This window comes from Parasteatoda tepidariorum, chromosome 7 (genome assembly GCF_982258835.1).
Source record: "Parasteatoda tepidariorum strain Cologne lab strain chromosome 7, Ptep-v5.0, whole genome shotgun sequence".
Lineage (NCBI taxonomy): Eukaryota > Metazoa > Arthropoda > Arachnida > Araneae > Theridiidae > Parasteatoda > Parasteatoda tepidariorum.
Window position 1 is genome coordinate 85,942,402 of NC_141761.1, and position 24,346 is coordinate 85,966,747.

A 24,346-nucleotide genomic window follows, 5' to 3' on the forward strand; every position below is an offset into this window, starting at 1 on the left:
TGAGATCATCCTTGTGAACCATTAAGCTTGAGTCCTGGAACGTGAAGATCAGATCATTAGATCAAAAGTTATTAAGTGTGATCCGTTTATTTTCTTGCGCACTGTACACTTGAAATATGTAACCGAAATACGCAATTTTTAAACCTATTTTAAAAAAAAATATCAAGCACTAAGAGTTTTGAGCCAATACTATTCAAGCGATGATTTTAATATCGGGCATAATATATTGGGATTAAGAATTACGTTTCTGAATTATTGCAGTGTCATAAGTAATTGGAATAAACAGTTACGTACATGTTCCTGGATTATCGCAACCTCATAAACAATTGGGTTAAACAGTTCCTTACATATTCCGGGATTATCGTAATGCCATAATTTATTGAGATTAAGAATTACGTGCATGTTTCTGGATTATTGAAATGTCATAAGTAATTGGGATAAACAGTTACGACATACACGTTCCTGGATTATCGCAGGCCTTAAATAATTGGGATAAGCAGTTACATGCATGTTCTTGGATTATCGCAATTTCATAAACATTTGAAGTAAATAGTTACATACATGTTCCTGGCTTATCGCACTTGAACATTCCTGTTTCTGAAAAGTTTTCGGTGTCTAAACGCTGCAGGGAAACTATCTCGACGATTTTTTCTTCGTCTCCTGCTTCGAGTTCCTTAAAAAACAGTCCAAAGCCAATGTCTCTTGTCTTTGTTTCAAACTCCCATTCTATCACAGAATTAGCTTCTTTAACATTCAGTTCAATTTCTGAAAAAGCTGCTCTTGGAACGACAAGTTTCTTCGCTTCCTTGCACTTGGCTAATGTGCTTTTTGCTTTGCTCACATGGAATTTAGATGGTATCTGACCTCCATGCCTTATCTAAAAGAAAATCAATTTTTTATAAATATAAGATTTTTGTTGAACTTCAAGTTACCTTACTTTCCTTTTGTAAAAAAAAGTTAAAAAAGGAAAAAAAAAGATATCGTTATGTTAGAAAAGTTACTGTTAGAAAATAACGAGTAAAAGTGCAAGTACTTGAAGCAAAAAATATGAGTAGAAAATAAAAAGTATAGGATTTAAAAATTAAGAAGTAAGAAATATATAAACACTACTACTGTAGCTCTACTACGTGAAAATCTGAAAATTAGACAAAAAAGTTATTAAAGTTTTAGAGCACAGTATTTATCATTTGTAAGTGATAAGGTAATATACTGCTCTACAACTTTTTTTGTTATCTCTAGTTAGAAAATGGTAGAAGTTTTGATTGACGATTAATTCGAATAGGAAATAAAATGGCGATAGATTTATTTACCAGCAGTCATAAAATGATTGAAACTTAGATTGCCAAGTAGTACTAAGCTGCAGTTAAAATGCGATTGCTTAAACTTTCAGAAATCTTTCAGCTGGCAAATTACTTTTTGGTGACAAAATTGTAATCAATTTTGCTTGCAGTAGTCAGAAAGCGATTGAAACTTGCATTATCATCAAGTATAGAGGTCTATTAGAAATTTTAATACACTCGCTGTTTGGGAAATTTTGATTGTAAAATATTACCGTCTCCCTCACGTGAGTAAGATAGTAAAAGTGTAGCAATACAAAGAATCAGATTTTTTTATATGGTAAAAAATACGAGTATCTGAAGGATTTATCCAAGTGATCCAGTATCCAGTGAAGATCAACCTTAATGATCAACCTTCGTTCGCGGAACCCTTCAAATTCAATCCTTATATTATTCAGAAATTGCCTTAAATTAACGATTGTCTAGGTCAACGATTCTAAATTTTTTTCACCTGTAAAACTTTAAGTGATCAATCTTCGTTCGGACGAATCCTTCAACTTCAATCCTTATATTATACTGGAATTGCCTTACATTAACGATTATCTAGGTCAGCAATTCTAAATGTTTTTCACCTGTAATACCTTAAATGATCAACTTTCGTTCGTCGGAGCCCAGATTTCATAAATTAGGCTCATTTTCTGTTGTAGCTATAAAAACCAAAGCAAGACTACTAATTTTTAAAAAAGACAATTGTGATTTTTTAAACGGATAAAATACTGCATATTATTAGATACTTTATTTTAAAAATCTTTAACAAGAGGATTGTAATTTTTTCACTGTTTTATCACTAATAATCTTAAATTAAATTTTATGTCCGACATTTAAATTCACAGTCCCGGAGTTGAATATAGTCCAGATATGAATTTGTTTTTTGTTGTATATGTATAGACTGTAAATAAATAAAGTAAGCTGAATCATTGTAATCGTTGAAATGAACTCTAAAAAGAAGTTATGTAAACATTGAAAATGGTTACTATGGAAACACGTTTCTTTGCTAACGAATTTAGTTAGGGAAGAGTCGGGTAGCCCCGCCCACTTAAGGAGTATTGCTTATATTTCTGTATAATATTGAGTAATGATCAATATTTTTGTATGTTTCTTTTGTTCTATCATCTAATTAAATAATGCAAAAAGAATAAACCAAAAAAAGGATAGTTCAACTTAAAAAAATAGAAATTTAAAAAAACATGTTTTTCAGCTCTTTTCAAAATGTGTCGGGTAATCCCGCCCGGTTACAAAAATTATGTTTCTTGACTGTTTTTTCAGGTGTAAATGAAAATGACCAATGTATTGACAATAGATAAACCTCATTTATCATTTTTATCATAAATACTTGAGTATATCAAATACTTGAGTATATCACAAATATTTTATCATAAATACTTGAAACTTTAAAAATAATATTTTTTTTAATATAACAATTAATGTCCGATGGCCCATTGACTTGAAAAAATATTCTATGCATAAAATATTATCATAATCCATATTCTTTGAAATTGGCAGTGGGCAGGGGGTAAACGCTGGGCGGGGGTACCCGACACTCCCCTACTTCTTTTTGATTTGAAGATCGCGAGGGGAAAAATACGACAATAAATGCTACTTCTTCCAGTATTTTATTCAATGCATTGTTTAATTTTTCTAATTCAATTCAATAATTTTTTTTCCAAAAATATTTGACATGTCTTGTCTGTTGGCAACTTACTTTAATTTCGTTAAAACATCTCAATTGTTAAGTTAAAAATTGGTTTGATTCAAATATAGTTGTAGGTTTCAAAAATGTTTTAAAAAGAACTGTTTTAAAATAAGTGTCCTAACTCTTGGAACCCCTTCAACTCTTTAACAGAGGTATAGGGTTCCGCTGAAGACCACTTGGGGATCGCTGATCTAAACATTTTTGCAAGCTTCATCTTTGAGTAAGAAGGTTAATTTCAATATTGACTTACGAATGACTTGCAGAGGGGATCACCGTCTGGATCAGTTTTTTTTCCACCCAAAAACGCTGGCAAATCTGAGGCGTCCATGATTTTGAGCAGTGCGGGTTGGTATTCCTCTGAAAAATATCCATTGATTTTATGACTTTTTATTAACAAAATTTCCCATAAAATGTGATTACATTAGCTGGAAAAATGTATAGTCGGATGCATATTGGTTTAATGTTCTTTACGAGTCTACTCATTGTAAATAGAATAGATGTCTCAAGGTTACACGATTTCCCTACTCTTCATACTTTTCTCCTACACGTTACCATAGTTTCGACAGATTTTGCATCCTCCCCCCTCCTTTGTTTCAGTAAGCAGTTAAAATGAGCCCCAGAGGGAGAGTAAAGTTTGATGAATCTAGGATGAGCAATTACATAATGCAAAGGGCAACATAACAAGAATTAAGCATTTAATAGCATCTCTCTATCAACAAATTTCTAAGTTTAATTATTAACTACTTTAGATTAAAAAAAAATGTAGTTTTTAAATATTTATGATAATAATAAAACTAGTTTATTAAGATTTTAATATAATTTGTATTCGTAATTCAGACACATAGAAATTGCAGCATAAGCCACAAGAGCCTTTTTCTGTATTTGCCCCTTTCTATGTGTTATTTCATGTACTGGGATGTTTTCTGCTAATTTGAAATTTTTTAAAATAAATTTAATAAAAAATTCGAAATTCATGTGTTTAAAAATAATTTCATTATTGCTTATCGAAGAAGGAAAATTTCCAAGTAATAATATGTTTTACTTCATGCCTTTTCCATGTCATATTTTATATTTTTATTCTAAATTAAACATTTATAATTTTCTTCCTTTTTATATGGGGTATTGAAAAATACCCCATATAGTTTTTCCTCAAAAATTATTAAATAAATATCAAAGGAAAAAGGGTAAAAAAATAATAAAATATATCAAAATGTAACATCAGTTACCACGGAACTATGCTAATAACTGAGAGGGTAAACATTTGAAGAGTGAGGAAATCGCGTAACCCTGAGAGTATAGCAATCATAAAAAGAGGTTTATACAACTTACCTGGTGATCCATACACTTGTATCTTATTTAGGATTGATGCTGCCAAAACAGTTTTGAGGAAGTTAAAGCAAATGGTGAAATAACTTGGAACTACATGGAAATAGAATAAATGGTTAGCATCATTTAAGCTTATTCTTTTAATTTAAGAGAAAATGTTTAATATTTACAATTTGAATATGCAAGAAGCTTTTGAGTTTTGTTTACTGAAAACAATGATTGGCAATAAGTTATGTAATAAGTTTCTATAGTTATAACTATTTGTATATATAGTTAGAAAGCTATGTTATAATTTAAGAAATAAGTTTCATCATTTACAATTTGAGTATAAAAGAATTTTTTGCTTACATTAAAAATTGTAAAATTTACTGCTCAGGAGAATTGAAAACTAAAATGTTCAGAAGAGTAACTTTCAAACCAACAGTTTTTTTAAAATTATACTTATAAGATTAACCATAATGCTAAATGCCCTTTCAAAAGGGGATGGATTTTGCACCGCACAACTTTTTTTTAAATTTTTTATTTTTATAAAATGGTATCTTGTGATAGCCATAATAAAAAATAATAATGTGAAAATTTTTTGAGAAAAATTATTAGTATCTAATATACAGGGTGTTAAAAAAGTTTTCAAAATGTCAAATATCTCGAGAAATGTACATTGAATCGAAAACCTAGGCACATCCAATATTTTTTAAAAGCTCTCTAATGACACCAAACTCGATCTCGGGGAAATTGTTTTGTTCTGTTGCTTAAAATGGTGGTAAAAAAATCGAGACACATAAGATTAGAAAGAAAAATAAATGATTTTGGCATTTTTCTTTAATATAATTAAATTACACTGCTCGCTGCTTGAAGAAAAAATATGATTGTTAATTCCTCTCGATTTTCCTGTGAAACAACTTTATCATTTTCCTCATCACCAATGGTTTTCTGGAAACTCCTCCCATGTTTATGATTTTTCGGTAAATTTTAATCCATGAATTTGATTTGGAGGAATTATTTTTACCCTTAAAACTTTTTATGGGAGGTAAACTAAACTCAGCGGCGCGACAGCCTATAGAGTGCCAAGGCCTACAGTGCCCATCTCAGTTTTCCTGATCTTGGACTCTGGGATGCAGGAGCAGATGCTTCGGTCAGGTGGTCAGCCGAACGCGGAATCCCCAGTTTTATAGGAGGCTACTAAAGTGAAAAATTTTAAAACATTGCATTTAAGTATCTGAGGTTTTTGAAATTCAATTTATCAGGAACTATTACACCGATTTTGCTCAAATTTTGTATTTTGATATGTAAAATTACATTTTTTAAAATGATACCGCAAATTGTATACCTTAGAATTGAATTTTTCCCCATCATTCTTAAGTAAATAAATAATAAATTATTACTAAAAGTTATTTTTTGCATGGAATTATCATTGGATAAACAAATTTTAAAATTGCGTGTAAATTTTTTTTAACTCGCTGAAGATGTTCACGAAATATTGCGAAATACGCAAAAAGTAAAATTAATAGATATTAAAAGGGTCCAAACTTTGGAACGTTCTTCTAACCAAACTATTGAGATTATATTTCTCAGATTGAAGCTACCCCCTATATTTTGGGGATCAGGAATCCAAATCCTTCGAAAAAAAAAAAGATATGTTCATTATGAGAAAGTATGTTTTGGTATCTTTTTTTCGCAACTTGAAATATCGTCTGCACTTTTTAATTAGCATATTTAAGGTCACCCTCTCCAGCCATTAAAATTGAGTCCTAGAACGTTAGATGAAAAGTTACTCTGGACTACCAATTTTTGTGTGCACTGTGCAACAAATAATTATCATTTGGATGAGTTTTCTATCTAATCTCACGGCGTAAATGAAATTAATTATAATATTTCTTTCGCCTTCTATGCTGCAGTGCCCCAAACTCATACTTTTGGAGGATTTTATGATTTAATGGCTGCCAGAGAGATTTTAAATCATTACTAAAATTCAATAAATGGGAACTTAAGAAAATATCACGGAAATCCAGGGACCGATCAAGACAAATTCAGGCCCAAGGCCCACAAAATTTTCCGGGCCCTGAACAAAATATTTTGAAATTAAATTTCTGAAAAGTAGTCCCAACAATAAAAATAATCTATTGAACTGCATGATTCAAGAGAAACATTCTAAACACTTTTGAAAGCAGACAATTGAAGATTATTTTTCTAAGATGGAGTTTACGCATCTAAATATTAAAGCAAAATATAAAACAAGAAAACAATGCTGTATGAAAATAAAAATAGTTTGGTGACCACAAACAATTGAAATCAGTGATTTTTGCTAAAAGTCAATGATTAACTGAATTATTTTAAAGATTGTAGCCTTCCATCTACAGCTTTACAGATTTGTTAAGAATAAGCTTTTAGTTCTTGTTGACACTAATCATTCATTTATAAGAGACTTTGCGAATATGCATTCTCGTTGTTTGCTTAAGCAGTTGGAGAAAAAATTGCACGGTTTAAAATTCAACTGTACTTTCGAATTTGATTAGTGCAATGTTTGATTACTTTGATTTGCCACAATATAAAGAGAATTTGAAATAGAAAATACCTTTTTTTCAGATAAACTGTTTCTTTCAGTATTTTTTTTTAAAAAGTAATATTGTGGACTTTTTAGTAATTTTTGAGGCCCCCCAGAAAGTGTGGGCCCTAGGTCCGTGCCTATTGGGTCTAGGCGATAATCAGGCCCTGCGGACTACTTTTGGAAATAGTTAAAACTGAAATAAATATATTTCCGGGAATGCAAAGTCCCATAACAGCTGCTACATTATAATAGCTTAAATATATGTTGCTTCTAGAAATTCTTTACTAAAACCTTGAAATTCGTTTAATATAATATTTCAGTTTAATTTATATGCTAAAATATGAATATAAAGGAAAAAAAAATGTACCAAACGGCTTAAAAAGAAACGTACTTAATCCCTGAAAATTTAAAAACAAAGGCTAGATATCCGATATCAATAAAAAATCATGAAGGAAATTTTACGCTGCGTTTACAAAACTCAGTCGCTTATATAATACCTTTTCTTTAAAAATAATAAATTAATTTTAATTGGTTTCTACTCAATAAAAACGGCTGAAATTTTAATTTTCGTAATAGAGAAAAACCCGTATAGCCTATCATATTTTGAGGATAAGGAAATGATGGAATGTCAATTGAATGGTTTATTTTTAATTTAAATCTGTAATTTAAACTACAACGATTACCTATTTTAAAAGTCTTTTTTTTTAAATTAAAATAATTTTGTTTAGATATTATTAATTAAATTTTCTTCCTATTAACAATTACTTCCTTCCTATTAATCTTCCTATTAACTATTAAAGGCTTTGTTAAATAAATTTTCCAAATAATTTTTATAACTAGATTTTTCTCATAGGTGGCAGCACTGAAATGTTATCTGCTTCATATTTTTTTTACCATATTTTTTAAAATAATTTTGTACGATTTAAGCTATAAGCACTGTTTTTAATTATATTCTTCTTCGCGAGATTTTGTTAACTGCTAAATTAATCTATCTATTTTTAAAAAAATTTTTACTTTTACTACGCCCGGTATGTTTGTTTTCTGCTTTCTTTTATTTCATATTTATTTTCAACAACTGCATTTTTATTTTTCAGCAATTGATACATTATAAAGAGTAATTTTTTTCTTAGGATAATTATTCTTTATTCAGAAATATCGCATTTATTCTAAAGTTGTAAAGGATGTGTCCTGATGAAGACCTCTATGTTTTCTCATTAAAAGTTTTACTATTTTACTTTATTCTTCTTTGTATATATATATATATATATATATATATATATATATATATATATATATATATATATATTATATATATATATATATATATATATATATATATATATATATATATATATATATATATATATATATATATATATATATATATATATATATATATATATATATATATATATATAACTCAAGCATTTTTTATTTTCACGAAACTGTGGCTTTCCTCACTTTGACGTTTCGCGCCTATTTCAGAATTAGCATAGCCAGCGCTGGCTTAATACTGGCTAAACTTGACGTAACAATCATGAGTAACTGTTGCAAACTTACAGCTGTTTAAAAATAGCATATTATTCACAAAAAAGGAAAATAGTATGAAAATAGCATATTATTGACATTCATCATATGATATGTCAACGGAGCCTTAAAAAAACAGCATTAATGGGAAGAAATGATTTATTAACATGTTTACCATTTATCAAAACAACTTGTTTCAGCCTTTCGGGATAATTATCTTGATTCACTTTTGCCACGTTCATTAACTCCGATATAACTGCAAAATAAGAAAAATTAGAAAAAAAAGCGTTTTCAATTTAAAATCAATTAAATACATTAAAACGTATTCGATAAACTATTTCTTATAAATATGCACTGCGCCCTATATAAATTTAAGTTATTGTAAGTTAAGTAAGTTTTAAATTTAGTTGTTGTATTGTATTGGTTAAGTTTAGGTTAAGTTAAGTTAAGTTTTGCTGATTTTAGGATAAAATATTTCGTCAAATTCAAATTTCCGCCAATCTCGTCACTTCTGACAATTCAAATTTCTGCACATGAAAGTTAGACGCTAGCTGTCAACTGTCAAAAAATTGGCCGGTTACCTACTGATGCACTTATTTTTGACAACACTACACGAGTGAGAACGAAACTTTAAAAAGGCACAGAGAAATTAAATATTTTATTGTTAGTGAAATTTCACAAAAATTTAAAATAATTAAATAAAATAAAATGTGATAGAATGAGAAAAAAAGCATCAAATCTTGCAGTTCCTGAAAAATTACAAATTTTAATACTTACTGTAAGCAAGTTGAATTATCTGATAGTGATGCGAAATTTTCATTACTTAGATAAAAATTAACAGCACACTAGTAATATGTCGTGGTTAGTTTTTTTTAAATAAATGTTTAAAGTTCAAAATATGTAAACATTCAAAGTTTAGCTCAAGGAATCTTATGCTCTATTCGCTCTATAAGCAAATTTATAAGCATCTCTGCAAGTTTATAAGCAGTCTATAAGATGCTCTATAAGCAAGTTTAATTTTTTGGTAGTGATGCGAAATTTGCATAGATTAATTAAAAGTTTATGGCACATTAGTAACTTGTTGTGGTTAGTTTTCTTCAAATAAATATGTAGATATTTACAGTTCAAAGTTCAAAAATTTTAAGTGTTCAAAGTTTCGTTCGAGTAAATGTTGTGCTCCGTTTGAAATAATAAAAAAAGAAATTTTTTGTCTAACGTGAAAGGTAACATAAAAGTATTTTTTAAAATCTAAATAAAAAATTCCCAATTTAAAACACTTTCACCTATAGCGTTAAATTTAAATTTTCAATCGATAGGTTATTTTTTGTATCTGAACAAGTTCACGCCGGGGTGACCCACCGGTGGGTCACGCTAGATCAGGGGTTGCCAAACTTTTCTGATCATCGACCCCTACATAATTTTTCGAAATCTCCATCGACCCCCATAAAAGTAATTTTCTGTTAATTAAAATAAAACTCTATTAGATACTGTGTTTGTACATTTATTTTATGATTTTTAAAATTTATTAAAGTAATAGTACATAGTGTGTAACAATGGTTTTATGAAAAATATATTAATGTTGAAATATAAATACCTTAATATTTATGAAATAATAAGTAATTATAAGTAAGTAGAAATAATAAGTAAAGTAACTACGGATTTATTGCTTCTTAATCAATGACATGGGTGTGCCTGGTGTTTTTTTTTTTTTTTTTTTGTTACAAGGTTCGTTATATTAAGTTCAAAATTGGTCAATTTTAATCTTAAATCCCCTCGAAACTCCCCATTTAATTTATTTCTGTTCTTAATAAAGATTGAATTTACGTGACTGAAACCGGCTTCAACCATATAGGAACTTGGAAATGCTATCATAAATGGCTGAGCTATTTCGTAAAGTTTTACATATTTTTGCATTATATTTATTTTTGTCCAAAATTTGCTTATTGTTTATTTTTTAAGAAGCGTCTTTGCTTCAAATCCCCATAATAATTCTGCTAGCTTATCTTGCAGGTTGATGTCCACGTTTTCAATTTGAGCAGAAAATGGCACAATAATCCAATCAGGGATGTCAATGTTTTCCAAATCAACAAAACGCAGTTTAAAATCGTCGCTCAATTTTTGAAGATTACCCGTATATATTTCCTAGTCTTCTTCTTTTATTTCTAATTGTCACATATCTGAAAAATACTGATAATCCTTCGACCAATCGTCACTTCTGGTTCGGATCGACCCCCATTCGACCCCCTGGCTCAGATCCGACCCAGCTTATGTTAAATAGACCCCTGGGGGTCTATATAGACCACTTTGGCGACATCTGCACTAGATTGTCTCATCGGGCAGCGCACCGGAGTAAAAACTGGTAACAAATAAATTTCATTTCTTAGTTTTTTTCCGGAAATAATAAAAATCCATAACTACCAATTGTTTTTAACGGATGCAATTTTTATATTGAATTGCTTCTTCACCGTGATAAATTTCCTTACAGTGAATTGTTATTGTTGAGAATAGATTAACTCCTCCCGAATATTATCTAATATTGAAATAGTTCTTCTACCAGTATTTTCTCTTTTCCGTCCCGCTTTCAGGCGCAACACCCGGCGTGAAAGTGTTAAATAAAAAAATATTTTTTTAAATTATTGCTTATTTGTAATTAATTGGATTTTGCTAACAATGAAAGTGTTCAAATTTCTTCATAGGTAATGTTTAAGTTTTAAAATCATATGAATTTTTTTTTTGGTTTTGCTTGCTATAATTATTAAGTTATTTATTATAAAAAAAAACTATAATTCTTTACTTGAATACTTCACTGAGTTCAAATGATTCCGGAGACTAAAAGTCTATGAAAGGTTATTTTAAAACTTTTACCCTTCATCTGAAATTTTGAATACAGTCGTTTTGAAAGACAAAATTGGAAAGATTAAACTATAAAATTAGAATAAAAATTCCATTTTTGAGAGTAATAAATTTTAAAGTTTGTACATTTTACAAGCATTTTTCATCCTAAATTATAAAATCAGTAGATTATAAAGTCAGCCGCTTTATGAAATCAAATCTGCAGGCATGGAATCATTACAATGTTAAGACATGTGGAAATGAAGACCAAGTGGTTGGACGGTTTATTACCTGAAAACTGATTCTAAAAAAATATATAAAATAAAGACAATTTGCACGCAGAGAGGAAGTGTGGTCAGGTAATTACAGAATGGTCATTTCATGGTAAAAATGGATTTATGGTAAAAAGGGATTTTACGGTGAGAATGAATTTTGCGTTAAAATAGATTTTACGGCAAAATGAATTTTACGGATGAAGTACCCAAAATGCCGGTTCTTTATACCGGAATTTCTTACAGTGCATTGTGCAACTCTGGTAAGACGAAAATAAAGTACTACTAAAACAGAACGAGCGTGATTTTAATAACCGATGGGTACTATGTCCTAAACGTAATATTTCCAACTGTAGTTCGTTATAGGGTGATTAAGGGAAAATTTTGTAATTCTTTAGAATTTTTTTTGCACAAATTTACATTTTCAATAATTTAGGTCAGTACAATTAATGTAAAATAGACAAAATATACATTATTTTACAACCACAAAACTAACTATATATATTTAAAAAAAACGTAGCTTGATTTGCAAGTAACATTTTAAGCCCCTTATGCTACCAAAATATTTTTTGTTTTGTTTTATAAGTTAAACATTTGTAAATATAATTATTATTGTGTTTTTATAACAGATGCAATAACATAAGGCAAAGTGTTTTTAATTTGCGTTTAATTTTCTTAGCAAATACTTACGCAATGCAAATTTAAAATGTTAATAACTTACATCTTTTGTCCGTTGCTATAGCAAAGGAAAAGTTTTTCAAATCCATGATGGACACGACGCCTTTTATGTTTCTTCCCAGCTGAAATAAAGGGGTTAAAAAAATTCAAAGCATGCTCGGTTTTTTTTTAAAAATAGCATTTATATTTACTAAGTTAAGTAGTATAAATAAACATTACAATACCGAATAATGCATCATAAATACTTTATGTGCATTATAAAAATACGCATGTTCGCGTTCATTTTAGATACTACGCGTCTTTACGTTATGTTGGCGTGATTAACGCTACAAAGACAAAGCTACAAGCGCGCTGTTTATAGCTGTTAAATGCTGTTTTCTGCTCAAGCCGAGCTTCGAACTAAAACCATGGACGTGAAATGCGAATTAGAAGAAATGTATTGATGAAATTTAAAAATGAATCGTATGATCTTACAACCATTGATTCATTCAGTAAAAAATAATTTTATTGGTTTTTGTTAAACATTATTTTTGTCTAATTGCACTAGTTCCATAAGGAACTAGGTATATTTTCGCTATTTCAAAATTATAAATTATATTTATTTTAATTATACGATTGAGTTAAAAAAAAAGTTAAATAATCAATCGAATGTCAGTAATATTTTTTTAAATATTATTAACAATAAAAAACTGCATGCTCTAGCACTGAATTCATCAAAGTGTTATCTATCAAATTTTTGCTGCCGCAGATCTGTAGGTGGAGCAAAGCGTCTTGAAACGTATGCCGCAGCTTTAAGAAAATAATCTACATTCATTGTAAATGTTTGTTTTGATTTTGAGGTCAAAGTTAAAACGATATTGCACTACGTTAGAGCTTATAATTTATGTTTTTTTTTCTTCGCAAAATCACTTATTTTTAATTACGTAAACATTTTACCAGAACTGATGACGCCTGTACACTAGCATGCGCAATTACTTGAAATCTTATAAACGGGAGCGTACGGAAGCTGACATAAATTTGTAAAATCTTCTTCCTTTCAAACCATCTGTTTCTTTAATTAATATAAAATTATTAATATTAGATTTTAGCAAATATTAGTTCTTTGATCAAATCGTCAAATGTCTTTAATTTAAAATCGTCAGTTATTTTTTAATTAAAATAATACAACAAAAAAATTGAATATACTAGAAATGCTATTAAATCTGATTAACCTTATAATCACTGGTATAAAGTTTAAATAGAATAGCAAGTTCAAAAGAGTGAAACGGGTTTTCTTTTTTAAACTTTATAAGGTGATGCAACTAATTTTTTTTTCCAAATTTTAATTTCATTGTTCGGCTTCTTGACACAGTTAAAGTTATTTTATGCAAATGTTGTAAAAATACCTAAAAAGATATTCATGATTTTACAAGATACAGTATTGTTGTAAAATCTATGTACACTTTATACAGACATTTATACAGACACTTTATACATTACATTTTGTACACTTTATACAGATTAAGAAAAATCGAATTCGAAACTAATTTTAAATCTAGCAAAGTCTTGTTGGAAAAAATGATATAATATTTTACTGTCACGTTCTATTATTAAACGTTCTTGAAGCTATTAACTTTACTCCATTGCCATTGTAAGTACAAAACATGAATTTACCAGAGAAGAGAACTCATTTCTCTTGTCACACGACGCCCCTTTTTCTCACTCAAAATTGTCTAGGACGCACATGAGAGAGGGGACTCAGATGTTTAGGACGACGAGTGATGGGGAAATATAACAGGGAGATTACTCTACTTTTATTACAGCTCTATAATTGTAACTAATGAATATTTAATGGGAAATAAAACAAAAGTTCTGTTTTTTTGTTTGTTTTTTTAAAGTTAAAATAAATGTTTTAGAACATACGATTATCATGGTTTGTTCTTACTTTGATTGTAATGTTTTTTAATTTTTAATTTTGATTGATACAGGGTTGTTACATTATAAAATAAGAACTCCTCCAGACATTCGCCTGGACCTGTGGCGGTGACTATGGTACCGAGGTATGACCATTTCAAGTAGGGGTGCGGGGTCACTGTTTTGGAGTGGTTTCTGCTCTGGTCGGCGGGAGAAAAGGAATCTTTTTCTTCGGTTTATTGTGTTAGTCCTAGAGTGGTGCTACCCTCCCTAAAATGTGCCATTCTTGTTTCCATAGCACCAGACGGCCTCAGACTTAGTGGCGGGAGGAGTTCTTAGCTTAGACAGACTAATTTGTTACATGGTTCTTTTTTTTAATTTATTTATTTATTTTTTTTTTTTGGTTTATAAAAGCAAAAACCATACATTTGATAAATAGTTTTACTTTGTTGGAAAAAATCGGGTTGTGTGATACAACTTTTTGATCTACCGGAAAATGGTCGACGCTATTTCACAAAAGTACCGTTTTCTTTTCAGAAATAACGGTACTTGTGTAAGAAGCACGTTTTTCTTCAGTTGATTGGGATAAACGTTTTAAGATTGATATTTAGAACGTTTAACACAGCCATCTGAATAATTGCGCATTTTTAATTTAATTAACAGTTTCACTGCTGATAATAGTATTTTTTTCCCCATCAAAATAAAAATTATTATATGTTTTTTAATGTTTTAGTTAATGCATTAAATATATTAATGTAGCAAAAAACAGTTTCACAAATGGTGCTAACGGTCCAATAGTATATTAATAATAATAATCCAAATGAATTACGACTGAAAGTTTCGAAGCACGCACACCCATTTTTGCAGTAAATTTAGTTTAAAGTAAAGAAAATTAAAAGATTCTTATTTATTTATTTTTTAAATTGCATTTGACAAGAAAATAGATTTTGTACCTTTTTGCTTTGATTTTCTATCACTGCAGATTCCTCCTCCATTATTTTAACAAAGTATCTACGAAGCATTGTCAATTTTACTGATAACTGAATTCCTAAAATTTAATGGAAATTTGTTTAATTCTGTTATAAGCACATACTATTTATGTATAGTTTGCAGATTATTAATAATAGTGACAATAAACAGGTATCCTTAAATAACTTTCGGCCTAATGATTAAACTTTTACCCATAATTACCTGTTATGTAGTAAGAAATTCTGAAAATACTGACTGATGATTAACTTAACAGAAAAATTTAATGGAAATCTGTTCATTTCTGTTATAATAAGCACCTAAAATTATTGTATAGTTAGCAGAATAATATTATTTATAAGAAACAGTTATTCCTGGCTAACTCTTGTCTGTTAGATAAAAAAAAAATAACTGTTATTCAAAGTTAACTATTAGCATTGTGAAAGCACTAAATAATGATTGCTGTCTATATCACATAAAATTTAAGAAATAGTGTTATAGAAGGTCCATTTCTTCAGAGATCGTACTAAATATGTGAGTTTAAAAGAATTTCGGCTGTGATTTTGCAAAGTTGGTAATAAAAATAATGCATTAAGCTAAAAAAATATACCTTTCCAGTCTGTATTTCCACTTGCCCAGTATGTCACTGGACACTGGTCTTTGTCGTATCCAATTATACTATAACCAATATAGGGTTCGACTTGTAGAAACTGAAAAAGTATAAAAAATTTATTAACATCCGATGTAAAGAAAAGTGCACACAAGAAATCCCCTTTATAACTTTCGATCAAGTTCTTGGATTTTTACGCTCTTAAAAATTCGAGAGACTAGCCTTAAATATTCTAAAATATTTGATAATGAGATATTTTGAGTTACGAAATCAGGCACAAAATCGTATAAACATGACTTTCTTCCTCTGAGTAAGCATGACTTTTTTTGATACATTTGGAATCTTGCGACCATCAAAATTTGAAGGATGGCCACTATCGGGAAGACACCTAATATCGAAGATATCTTAATAATTCCGCCATTCAGCCGTATACATTGTTAGAAGATTTATTCTAAAATGACGGTAAAATAACCGGCAGAAGTCTGTGCATGCAATTACCCGCAAAGTTTACGGTACCGAACATTTTTTACCTTTGCGGTTTTTCAACTAATTACAACTAACATAGTTTCACTACCGTGCAAAAGAAATTTAATTGGACATTGGAGTTAGGCTTTTCATTAGGTAATAGCCATTGGAGTTAGTTCGTTGTTGATTTGTGTTTACCAAATGAATCGTGGAATTTAATTTCATTAATTTATCTTGTTGTTTCACCTACGCAAGAGAAGGAAAATACTAGACTTTTTTTGTACTGAACAGCTTTATGTTGATCACAGCTTTATGTTTCATTTATTCGTGAATGAGAGCACCATAATCTTATGGTCCAGAGTCTCAAATTTGGAAGTGCTGGACACTCTCTATGTGTCGAAGGAACTGGAGCAAATATTATGGTGTCAACGCTAGGACTCGAACCTCTATTCTGTCGGTCATGAGATTGACAGATTAGCCATCCCGGATATAATATGTACCCAGTTGCAAGTGATTTTATTAGGAAGACCTAGTTGGAGCGATAAATTTCTGGTTGTGTCACTGCATTACACGAAAGCAGTAACTAGACGGTTTTTCTCTCAGTTAACAATTTGAATACCATCCTATTTATGGTCATTTTACAGTTTTGTTTGAATATGCTAAAATAACAATTAATTAAATTGTTACTTAACCAATTGTTGTTAACCATTTTTTCGAGAAATTTCTAGCAGCGCAGGCGATGAAATTTTATGTTTCTTACTATATTAAAACTGTGGTGCAATACCCTTCCGAATTTGGCTTTGAAAAACTGTAAAAATCGTTGGAGCGATCACTTTATTTCACGTTGGTACCGAATTTAGTGTTCTTATATATTTTAAGGGTGTATTTAAAACTATACACCAATAATTGATAAAGTTTACACCGATCTGCAGATAGTTGGTAAAGGGGGTAGTGTTGTTTTGGAGCTCCGTAAATTTGGGGAATAATTATTGTATAATGAAACTATTTACCTATATTCTTGTGTGAAATAATGGTAGAACTTATTTTAAGTGAACATCAAATGCTTTTAGACCATTAATAGAAGTTTAAAGGAGAATAATTGCGCAATTTAAAGATATTCGCAACATAAAAATGCGGACATTTTTATTTAGAAAAAACTTTTTTTTTTGTCTTGCACTTTTTGTTTAAATTTAAAAAAATAATTAATAAAAGTAAGCATATTTTATAAATTATGAATCTAATATTTATAGAATTAAACTATTTAGCAATATTTATTGAAAATGACACCGAGGAGTCATCCCCCCATAAAAGTATGTTTTATTTGACATGTTTCCTTTCCATGTACTAACACTATTGTTGTAGGGGTGATTATTGTAAGGTATAATCATTTGCTAAAAACTTTTGATTTGCGATACAAAAAAAAAAAGAAAAAAAATAAGGAAAAGAAAAATAAGGAAAACTCCTAACCTTTAAGTAGATAAGTAGGTAATTAACGTCGCACTAGAGCTGCACTATGGGGTATTTTCGATGGTCTGGGAAACATCCCTGAAGATGATCCGAAGACATACCATCACAATTTTGATCCTCTGCAGAGGGGATGGCTCCCCTGCTTTGGCAGCCCGATGACCTGGGAGCGGTGATCTTGGGACTTTGCAGGTAGAACAGTTTAACGAGGACCGATACAGTGCACCCTTGGTCCCTACGCAGACTGATCAAAGCGGACGCCCACCCGCTTACTAACCGCAACAAGTAATGCTTGATTTCGTGTTCTACTGGGAACCGAGTCCTTACGATCAGTCCACTGACAAGGGAAACTGGGGAAGAGTGACTCGCCAATTTTGAAATAAACTAGTGGGATGTATGCCTTATGAGGAATAATTTAAGGGGGCAACATTCGTTTCGGCCCATAGAAGGTCCTACGAGAGATAAAAAATAATTTAATATCTAGAAAAATCGGTATTTTATTACTTCAATGCAGACTATTAGTTATTGTAATTATCTCATACTCCAATTAATCTTGTGGTACTTTCACGTACTATGTAATACATATTTACTGTCGAAATTGATTTCGAAAATTTTATATGTCTGTAGTTTTTCAGAAAAACCTGTTAGCTTAATTTTTAAAACGAAAATTGGCATCAATTTTTTAAAAAAAAATTTTCAAACAATTTTCCAATGTAAAACAAGTGAACAGTATATTTATATTTATTACTGTTCACTTGTTTTTATAATGGAAAATTTTTGAAAAAAAAAATTTGATGCCAATTTTTTTTTTTAAATTAACCTAACAGGTTTTTCTGAGAAACTACAGATTTATAAAATTTTCGAAATCAATTTTGACAATAAATATGTATATTATATAGTACGTGAAAGTATCACAAAATTAATTGGAGTATGAGATAATTACAATAACTAATAGTCTGCATTGCCGATTTTTCTATATATTGAATTATTTATCTCTCATAGGAACTTCTATGGGCCGAAACGGATGTTGCCCCCTAAAATAATTCCTCATAAGGCATACATCCCACTAGTTTATTTCAAAATTGGCGAGTTACTCTTCCCCAGTTTCCCTTGTGAGAGACCCTTTCCCTTAGACTTCTGAAATTTTATGCAATAATTGTGTATAATAACCTTAAGTTACAAGTTTATTGCGATATTTTCTGACATAGTGTGATCAAAAATATTTTTTATCATTCGTAGTTTATTACCGGTTTTTCAAACTTTTGAGAGTTTTGATTTTTATAGAGAAAAATGAAATATTGCATGATCTCAAATACTCTTATCTTATAAAATAATCCTCTCCGTATTTCTCGAGAAACATATAAAAAGAAAAACGTCAAAAACTGAAAGTGTCTCCTTCATTGTTGTAGGGTTGCGCATTAAGATACATTTAATGACGTGTTAATGAATGGTAGAATCTAGAAAATTTTGAAGCAGAGTTACAAACATAAAGTATAAATTCTACAGAAGTAGAAATGAATAGTACATACCTGTAAGTAATTCTTATCTGAGTCTGGTTTTTCAGTTAAAATAGCATCTGTTTTATAATCTTTTCTCCATTGCAAGTGCTGAAAAATAACATAATTTTTTTTTTCAAAAATAAATTTACATATTCCAATTTTTTTTTTTTTTTTTTTTTTTTTTTTTTTTTTTTTTTTTTGCGTGGCATTTAACAGCTGATCCAGTTCCGAATTTACGACCATCAATGCTCAACTCCGTAGTCTTGTAATTTTGAAACCAACACAGAAGACAAGCGTGCAATTGAATTAAGCCTTGGGACAAACTATCTAGAGGACTTTCTGATGGAGCTAAGCCGCATTTGCATTACATGGAGAGGAAAATCACGAAAAGTTTTCACTGTTAGCAACAGGATTGTAACACATTATCCTTCTATCACTGAATATATTTTTTACTTCGACACTGTAATCAGAATTCGTGTCAACCAGCTACTGGTGGGATTCGAAACTGGATTAACACATTCGGAGTCAAATGTCTCTATCCCCAGAACCAACGCGATAAGTTTATTTAAGAAAATACTTACTTCTAAACATCAATAAACCCGGGCGCGTTTTAATATATAATCAACGGTTTTATTTAAAAGTGTATATCTAATTAGAAAGAAATCCTGCGTCATTTGGGTTCATTTTCTGAAAGAAAGTAACCCAAGAATTACCAAAAATTCTGCGTGGTAAAGAATTTTGTGCAGCATATGCATAAAATAATTGATCTTCATAACTACTATTTTATAATGTATTCAAATTACTAGGCATTACATTCAGTGACTAATATTTAATTTCTTCTACTGACCTTTTTCAGCATGATTTCTGCCTGGTCCACATTATAGTCTCGAGCTGTTTTGAAAGAAAGACAAGAATATTTTAAACAAAAATTATAAAGTTAAACTACTAACTACTTTTTGATTTACTTAAAAAACAGTATGAATCATCAACAATAGATGGCAGCACTTTAAAAGATTCAATATTCTTGAGGTCCTTTCTAGAGAACGTTATACTACTGAATATATTTGTATATAGTGAAACCTCTTGGGAACGACTACTCTCTGTTCCACAGTAAAATAGTCGTTAATGGAGGTTGGTCGTTCGTAGGGGTTAACTTCATAGACATGAAAGAATTAACGAAGGTACATGAAGTTTATCTAGTAATATAAATTTTACTCAGTTTCATTTACTTGGTGGGGAAGTGCCATTTGCGTTGGCGTTATGAAAACCGAATCGATGAATAAAATTTATCGTCAATAAAAATTACCTTTTATCATATAATTATGTGCAAAAACAAATTTGCCTATTGTGAATGATAGAAGTATTTTAAATAAATAAGCAATTATATTCTTTGTCTGGGTTTGAATTTAATTTTATTTCATAAAAATTAGATAACTTTGAAAAATGAGAAGATGTTTGTTTGTTTGAGATGCTTATTCTTTTTCGAATTTAACTTTTAACTCTGAAAATAAACCATCGATAACATCGTCTTTACTGCACTCTGAATGCAACAATACGTTGTCGACCTCTTTCAGAGATCGTCAACGAACGCTGTCCGATAGCTACTAACGAATATTTTGATATATTTGAATCCACTTATTTGTTCTGTTAATATTTTTGGTTTTGATATTTCCTCGAGTTTTCATATATATTATATTTACGTTTAAGGTAAGATAGAATCTCAAGCTCTAATTTAGGATCCGAGGAGTTACTATAAAAGACATTTTAATAAAAGATAACACACAACAGAGTTCATTTACAAGCGAAGTGTTATATATATATATATATATTCCTATTACATTTTTCGGCAATGCGATATATTTATTCGAAACTTACAATCGGTCCCACTCTATGCTGCTGCTGTTTCTTATGCCTGTTTAGGCAGAAGGGTGCGATGGTTCTTATTTTCCAGTAGCGCCACCTATGGCCAAGAATTCGACTTCTGCCACCCACTCTATGCTCAATTTAGATATTTACTCAGTGTAAGCATTAAAAAGTTCTACGAGAGATTTTGCCCAGGACTTTGTAGCGGGTCGCATATTATGGCGGCTCCATGTGAGGTAAGAGTGACCACTAGGAACCTGTATCTCGTCTACAGTGGCGCTCAAAAGTGCTCTTACGCTTATGACTTTCAATGAAATAGGGTCCTATCCATTAATTTTATTTTATATCCGTCGTTGAACAGCCGACTCAATTTTGCGTTTACGACTACTAATGTTCAACTCCGTAGCCTTGTAATTTTGAATCAATCTAGAAGACAAGGAAACTCCTGCATCAGTAACCCCAGAGGTATTTTATTTTATTTTATAACCGACGTTGAACAGTCGATCCACTTTTAAGGGCTTACAGCTACTAATGTTCAACTCCGTATCCTTGTAATTTTGAACCCAATACAGAAGACAAGGGAACTCTTGGATCAAGTATTGGGAGAAATTTGACTTCGTGGAGGACTTTTTCAATGGAACTAACTTGCATTTGCGTTACATGGTGAAGAAGACCACGATAACCTCACACGGTTACATTGACGGCAAGGGGACTCTAACCCATGATCCGTCTACCACTGAGGATATTTCACGTCAGCACTGTGGTCGGTGCTAGCCGGATGCGGAATTCGTATCGACTGGGATTCGAACCCGGTTCGCCTCATAGGAAGTCGAACGCTGTATCCCCTGAGCGACCACGGCTCAGACGCAAATGATATTTTATTTTATTTGTTTATAACCGTCATTTAGCAGCCAGTTTTAGACACAAATAATATTTCATTTTTTTATATCCGTCGTTAAATAGCCGGCCTAATTTTGGGTTTAAGACAACTAAGGATCAACTCCGTTGCCTTGTAATTTTAAACCAGTTCCAGAAGTCAAGGAAACTCCTGGATCAATATCTCCAGAGGTATTGATTTGTTATGGGAACATGGAGGACTTCTGCGACTCGACAGATTTAGAGTGCATCAGTCACCATTTAAAACATGGGGAGTCTTCGGCCGACGGAGATCGAACCCACGAACTCTTGGACATGGGTCCAGTGCCCGGCCACCAGGCTCTCCCAGCCCCCCGAAATCAATGCATCCATTTTGAAATATTAATTAAAATTAATGTTTCAAAATGGATACTTAATAATAAGATATATTTTCTGTTCGAAACAAAACTGCTTGGAATGTTTTCCAAACAAAGCAAAAGCTTATTTTTAAGAAATCAAGGACCGAAAAGTAACCAATACTCTATCTCACTAAAGTCTTCGTCCAAAGCACACTTCTAAAAAATCTCCATCTATTAATAAATATTCTAATTTTTCATTAAATTAATATTTAGTAAAGTATCATTTGCCATCTACATTAGCTTTAAAAATGTGTAAATAAATTTACTATTTTTCTTTTAAATTTTTGAATTAAGACTCATAGTATTTTTGACCATAATAGTTTTTAGATAGTTCTTCGTTTTAATGTCATCATATTCTAACTTCTCTTCAAATATGTTTTTTATTGTGTTTAATAATGGAAATTGAAATAGTATGGTAAGAGATTGTGGTCAATTATCGAGCCACAGTTTAGAGACGAGTTCTTATGACAGTGGTCTTGATATGAAAGAAAGGTTGTTTTTAATACTCTAAATTCCGGCTGATAATTGTAAATTTTATCCTAAAATGTCGAAATAAACAGGTTGATTCATTATGCCATCAATAAGTATCGAAATATTAGGAGGTCCAGAAAGTAATGTCGTTTTGGCGCATTAAATATTTGTTAGTCTTAAAAACCAATCCAATTTTTTCGATTATTTTCGATTCGGTATTAAAAGGTTGTTGCTAACGAGGGTGAATGCATTATTGATTAAAGATAAAATCTTGATAACAAATATCAAATGTACCGAAGCGACATTACTTTCCGGTCCCCTTAATACTTTATCCTGTCCCAATTAAAATCTTGGTTAATGTTCCCCTTTTTTCTGCTCGATACAATACATCGAAGCCCAATGTGATAATTTTGCTTTCATCCGTCAATAATACATTACAGGTACGTTTTTATTTATTTTATAACCGTCGTAGAGCAGCCGACCCAATTTTATATAGTTTTATTGGGTTTACGACTACCGATGTTCAACTCCATCGCCTTGTTATTTTGAACATAATTTGGAAAACAAGGGAACTTTAGAATCAGATATCGGGGGAAATTTTACATTTGTGGAGGACTTTTTGATGGAACTAACTCGTAGTTGCGTCAAACGGAAAGGAAAAAAACGAAAATCTCCCACGGTTAGCCAGACAGTAAGGGGACTCTAACACATGATGCGCCTACCACTGAAGATATTTCAAGTTAGTACTGTGGTTGGTGCAAGCCGGATGGAGAGTTCGTATTAACCAGCCATCGCTGGGAATCGAACCCGGCTCACCTCTTCGGAAGGCGAACACTCTATCTCCTGAGCCATTACGGCTCTGTAAGTAAGTTTAGGATTTATTCATGATTGATTTGGAGAAGTGAAGCCTAAGGATTCAGTTTATCGTAAAAACAGAACACTTTCTGCAGATAGAACGCATAATTAAATCAATCTGCTCTGAGAGCACGTCGAAGAGTTTCATGGGAAAGTGAATCAGGATATTTTTTTCAAAAATTCTTCAGAAACTTTTACAATGAAATTTTTATGAATTTTTCTCAAATTTTATAATTTTAATGTTTGATCACGCTGATCTAAATTCCTTCTTTTACGCGCTTTATCTTATACTGCAAAAAGGAATGGGATAAGATGAAACATTTAAGCATTATTCAATTCTGATTTACAACTATGGTGACCAATAATCAACTTTAGCTCAGGGAAATAGAGCTTTTGCCTTCCAATGAGGTGAACCGGGTTCGAATCCCAGCGATGGCTGGTCGACCTGAATTCCGCATGCAGCCTGAACCGACCGCAGTGCTGACATGAAATATCCTCAGTGGTAGGCGGATCACGGTTTAAAGTCCCTCAGCCGTCAAACTAATATTAGGAGGTTTTTGTGGTTTTCCTCTCTATGCAACGCAAATGCGGGTTAGTTCCCTCAAAAGGTCCTCCACGATGGCAAATTCCTTAAAATGCTTGATCTACAAGTTCCCTTGTCTTCTGGATTGGGTTCGAAATTACTAGGCTACGTAGTTGAACATCAGTAGTCGTAAACTCAAAATTGGGTTGGCTGCTCAACGACGGTTGTAAAATAAAATGAAAATAATCAACTT

At 31.0% G+C, this 24,346-nt stretch overlaps 1 protein-coding gene across 4 annotated transcripts in view; it reads right to left on the reverse strand.

The window, feature by feature from the left end:
* Window positions 1–24,346, reverse strand: part of LOC107438703 (retinal-binding protein) — a 74,268-nt gene that overhangs the window by 5,078 nt on the left and 44,844 nt on the right. For all 4 annotated transcript variants that reach the window (XM_087168196.1, XM_087168193.1, XM_087168195.1 and 1 more), the window contains exons 4-12: window positions 19,955–19,998; window positions 19,138–19,215; window positions 15,680–15,779; window positions 15,057–15,151; window positions 12,254–12,332; window positions 8,604–8,684; window positions 4,360–4,449; window positions 3,281–3,387; window positions 562–877 (exon numbers count right to left, since the gene is read on the reverse strand). In XM_087168196.1, coding sequence (XP_087024322.1) covers window positions 562–877; window positions 3,281–3,387; window positions 4,360–4,449; window positions 8,604–8,684; window positions 12,254–12,332; window positions 15,057–15,151; window positions 15,680–15,779; window positions 19,138–19,215; window positions 19,955–19,998 — 990 coding nt within the window. The remainder of the gene's footprint in view (window positions 1–561; window positions 878–3,280; window positions 3,388–4,359; window positions 4,450–8,603; window positions 8,685–12,253; window positions 12,333–15,056; window positions 15,152–15,679; window positions 15,780–19,137; window positions 19,216–19,954; window positions 19,999–24,346) is intronic.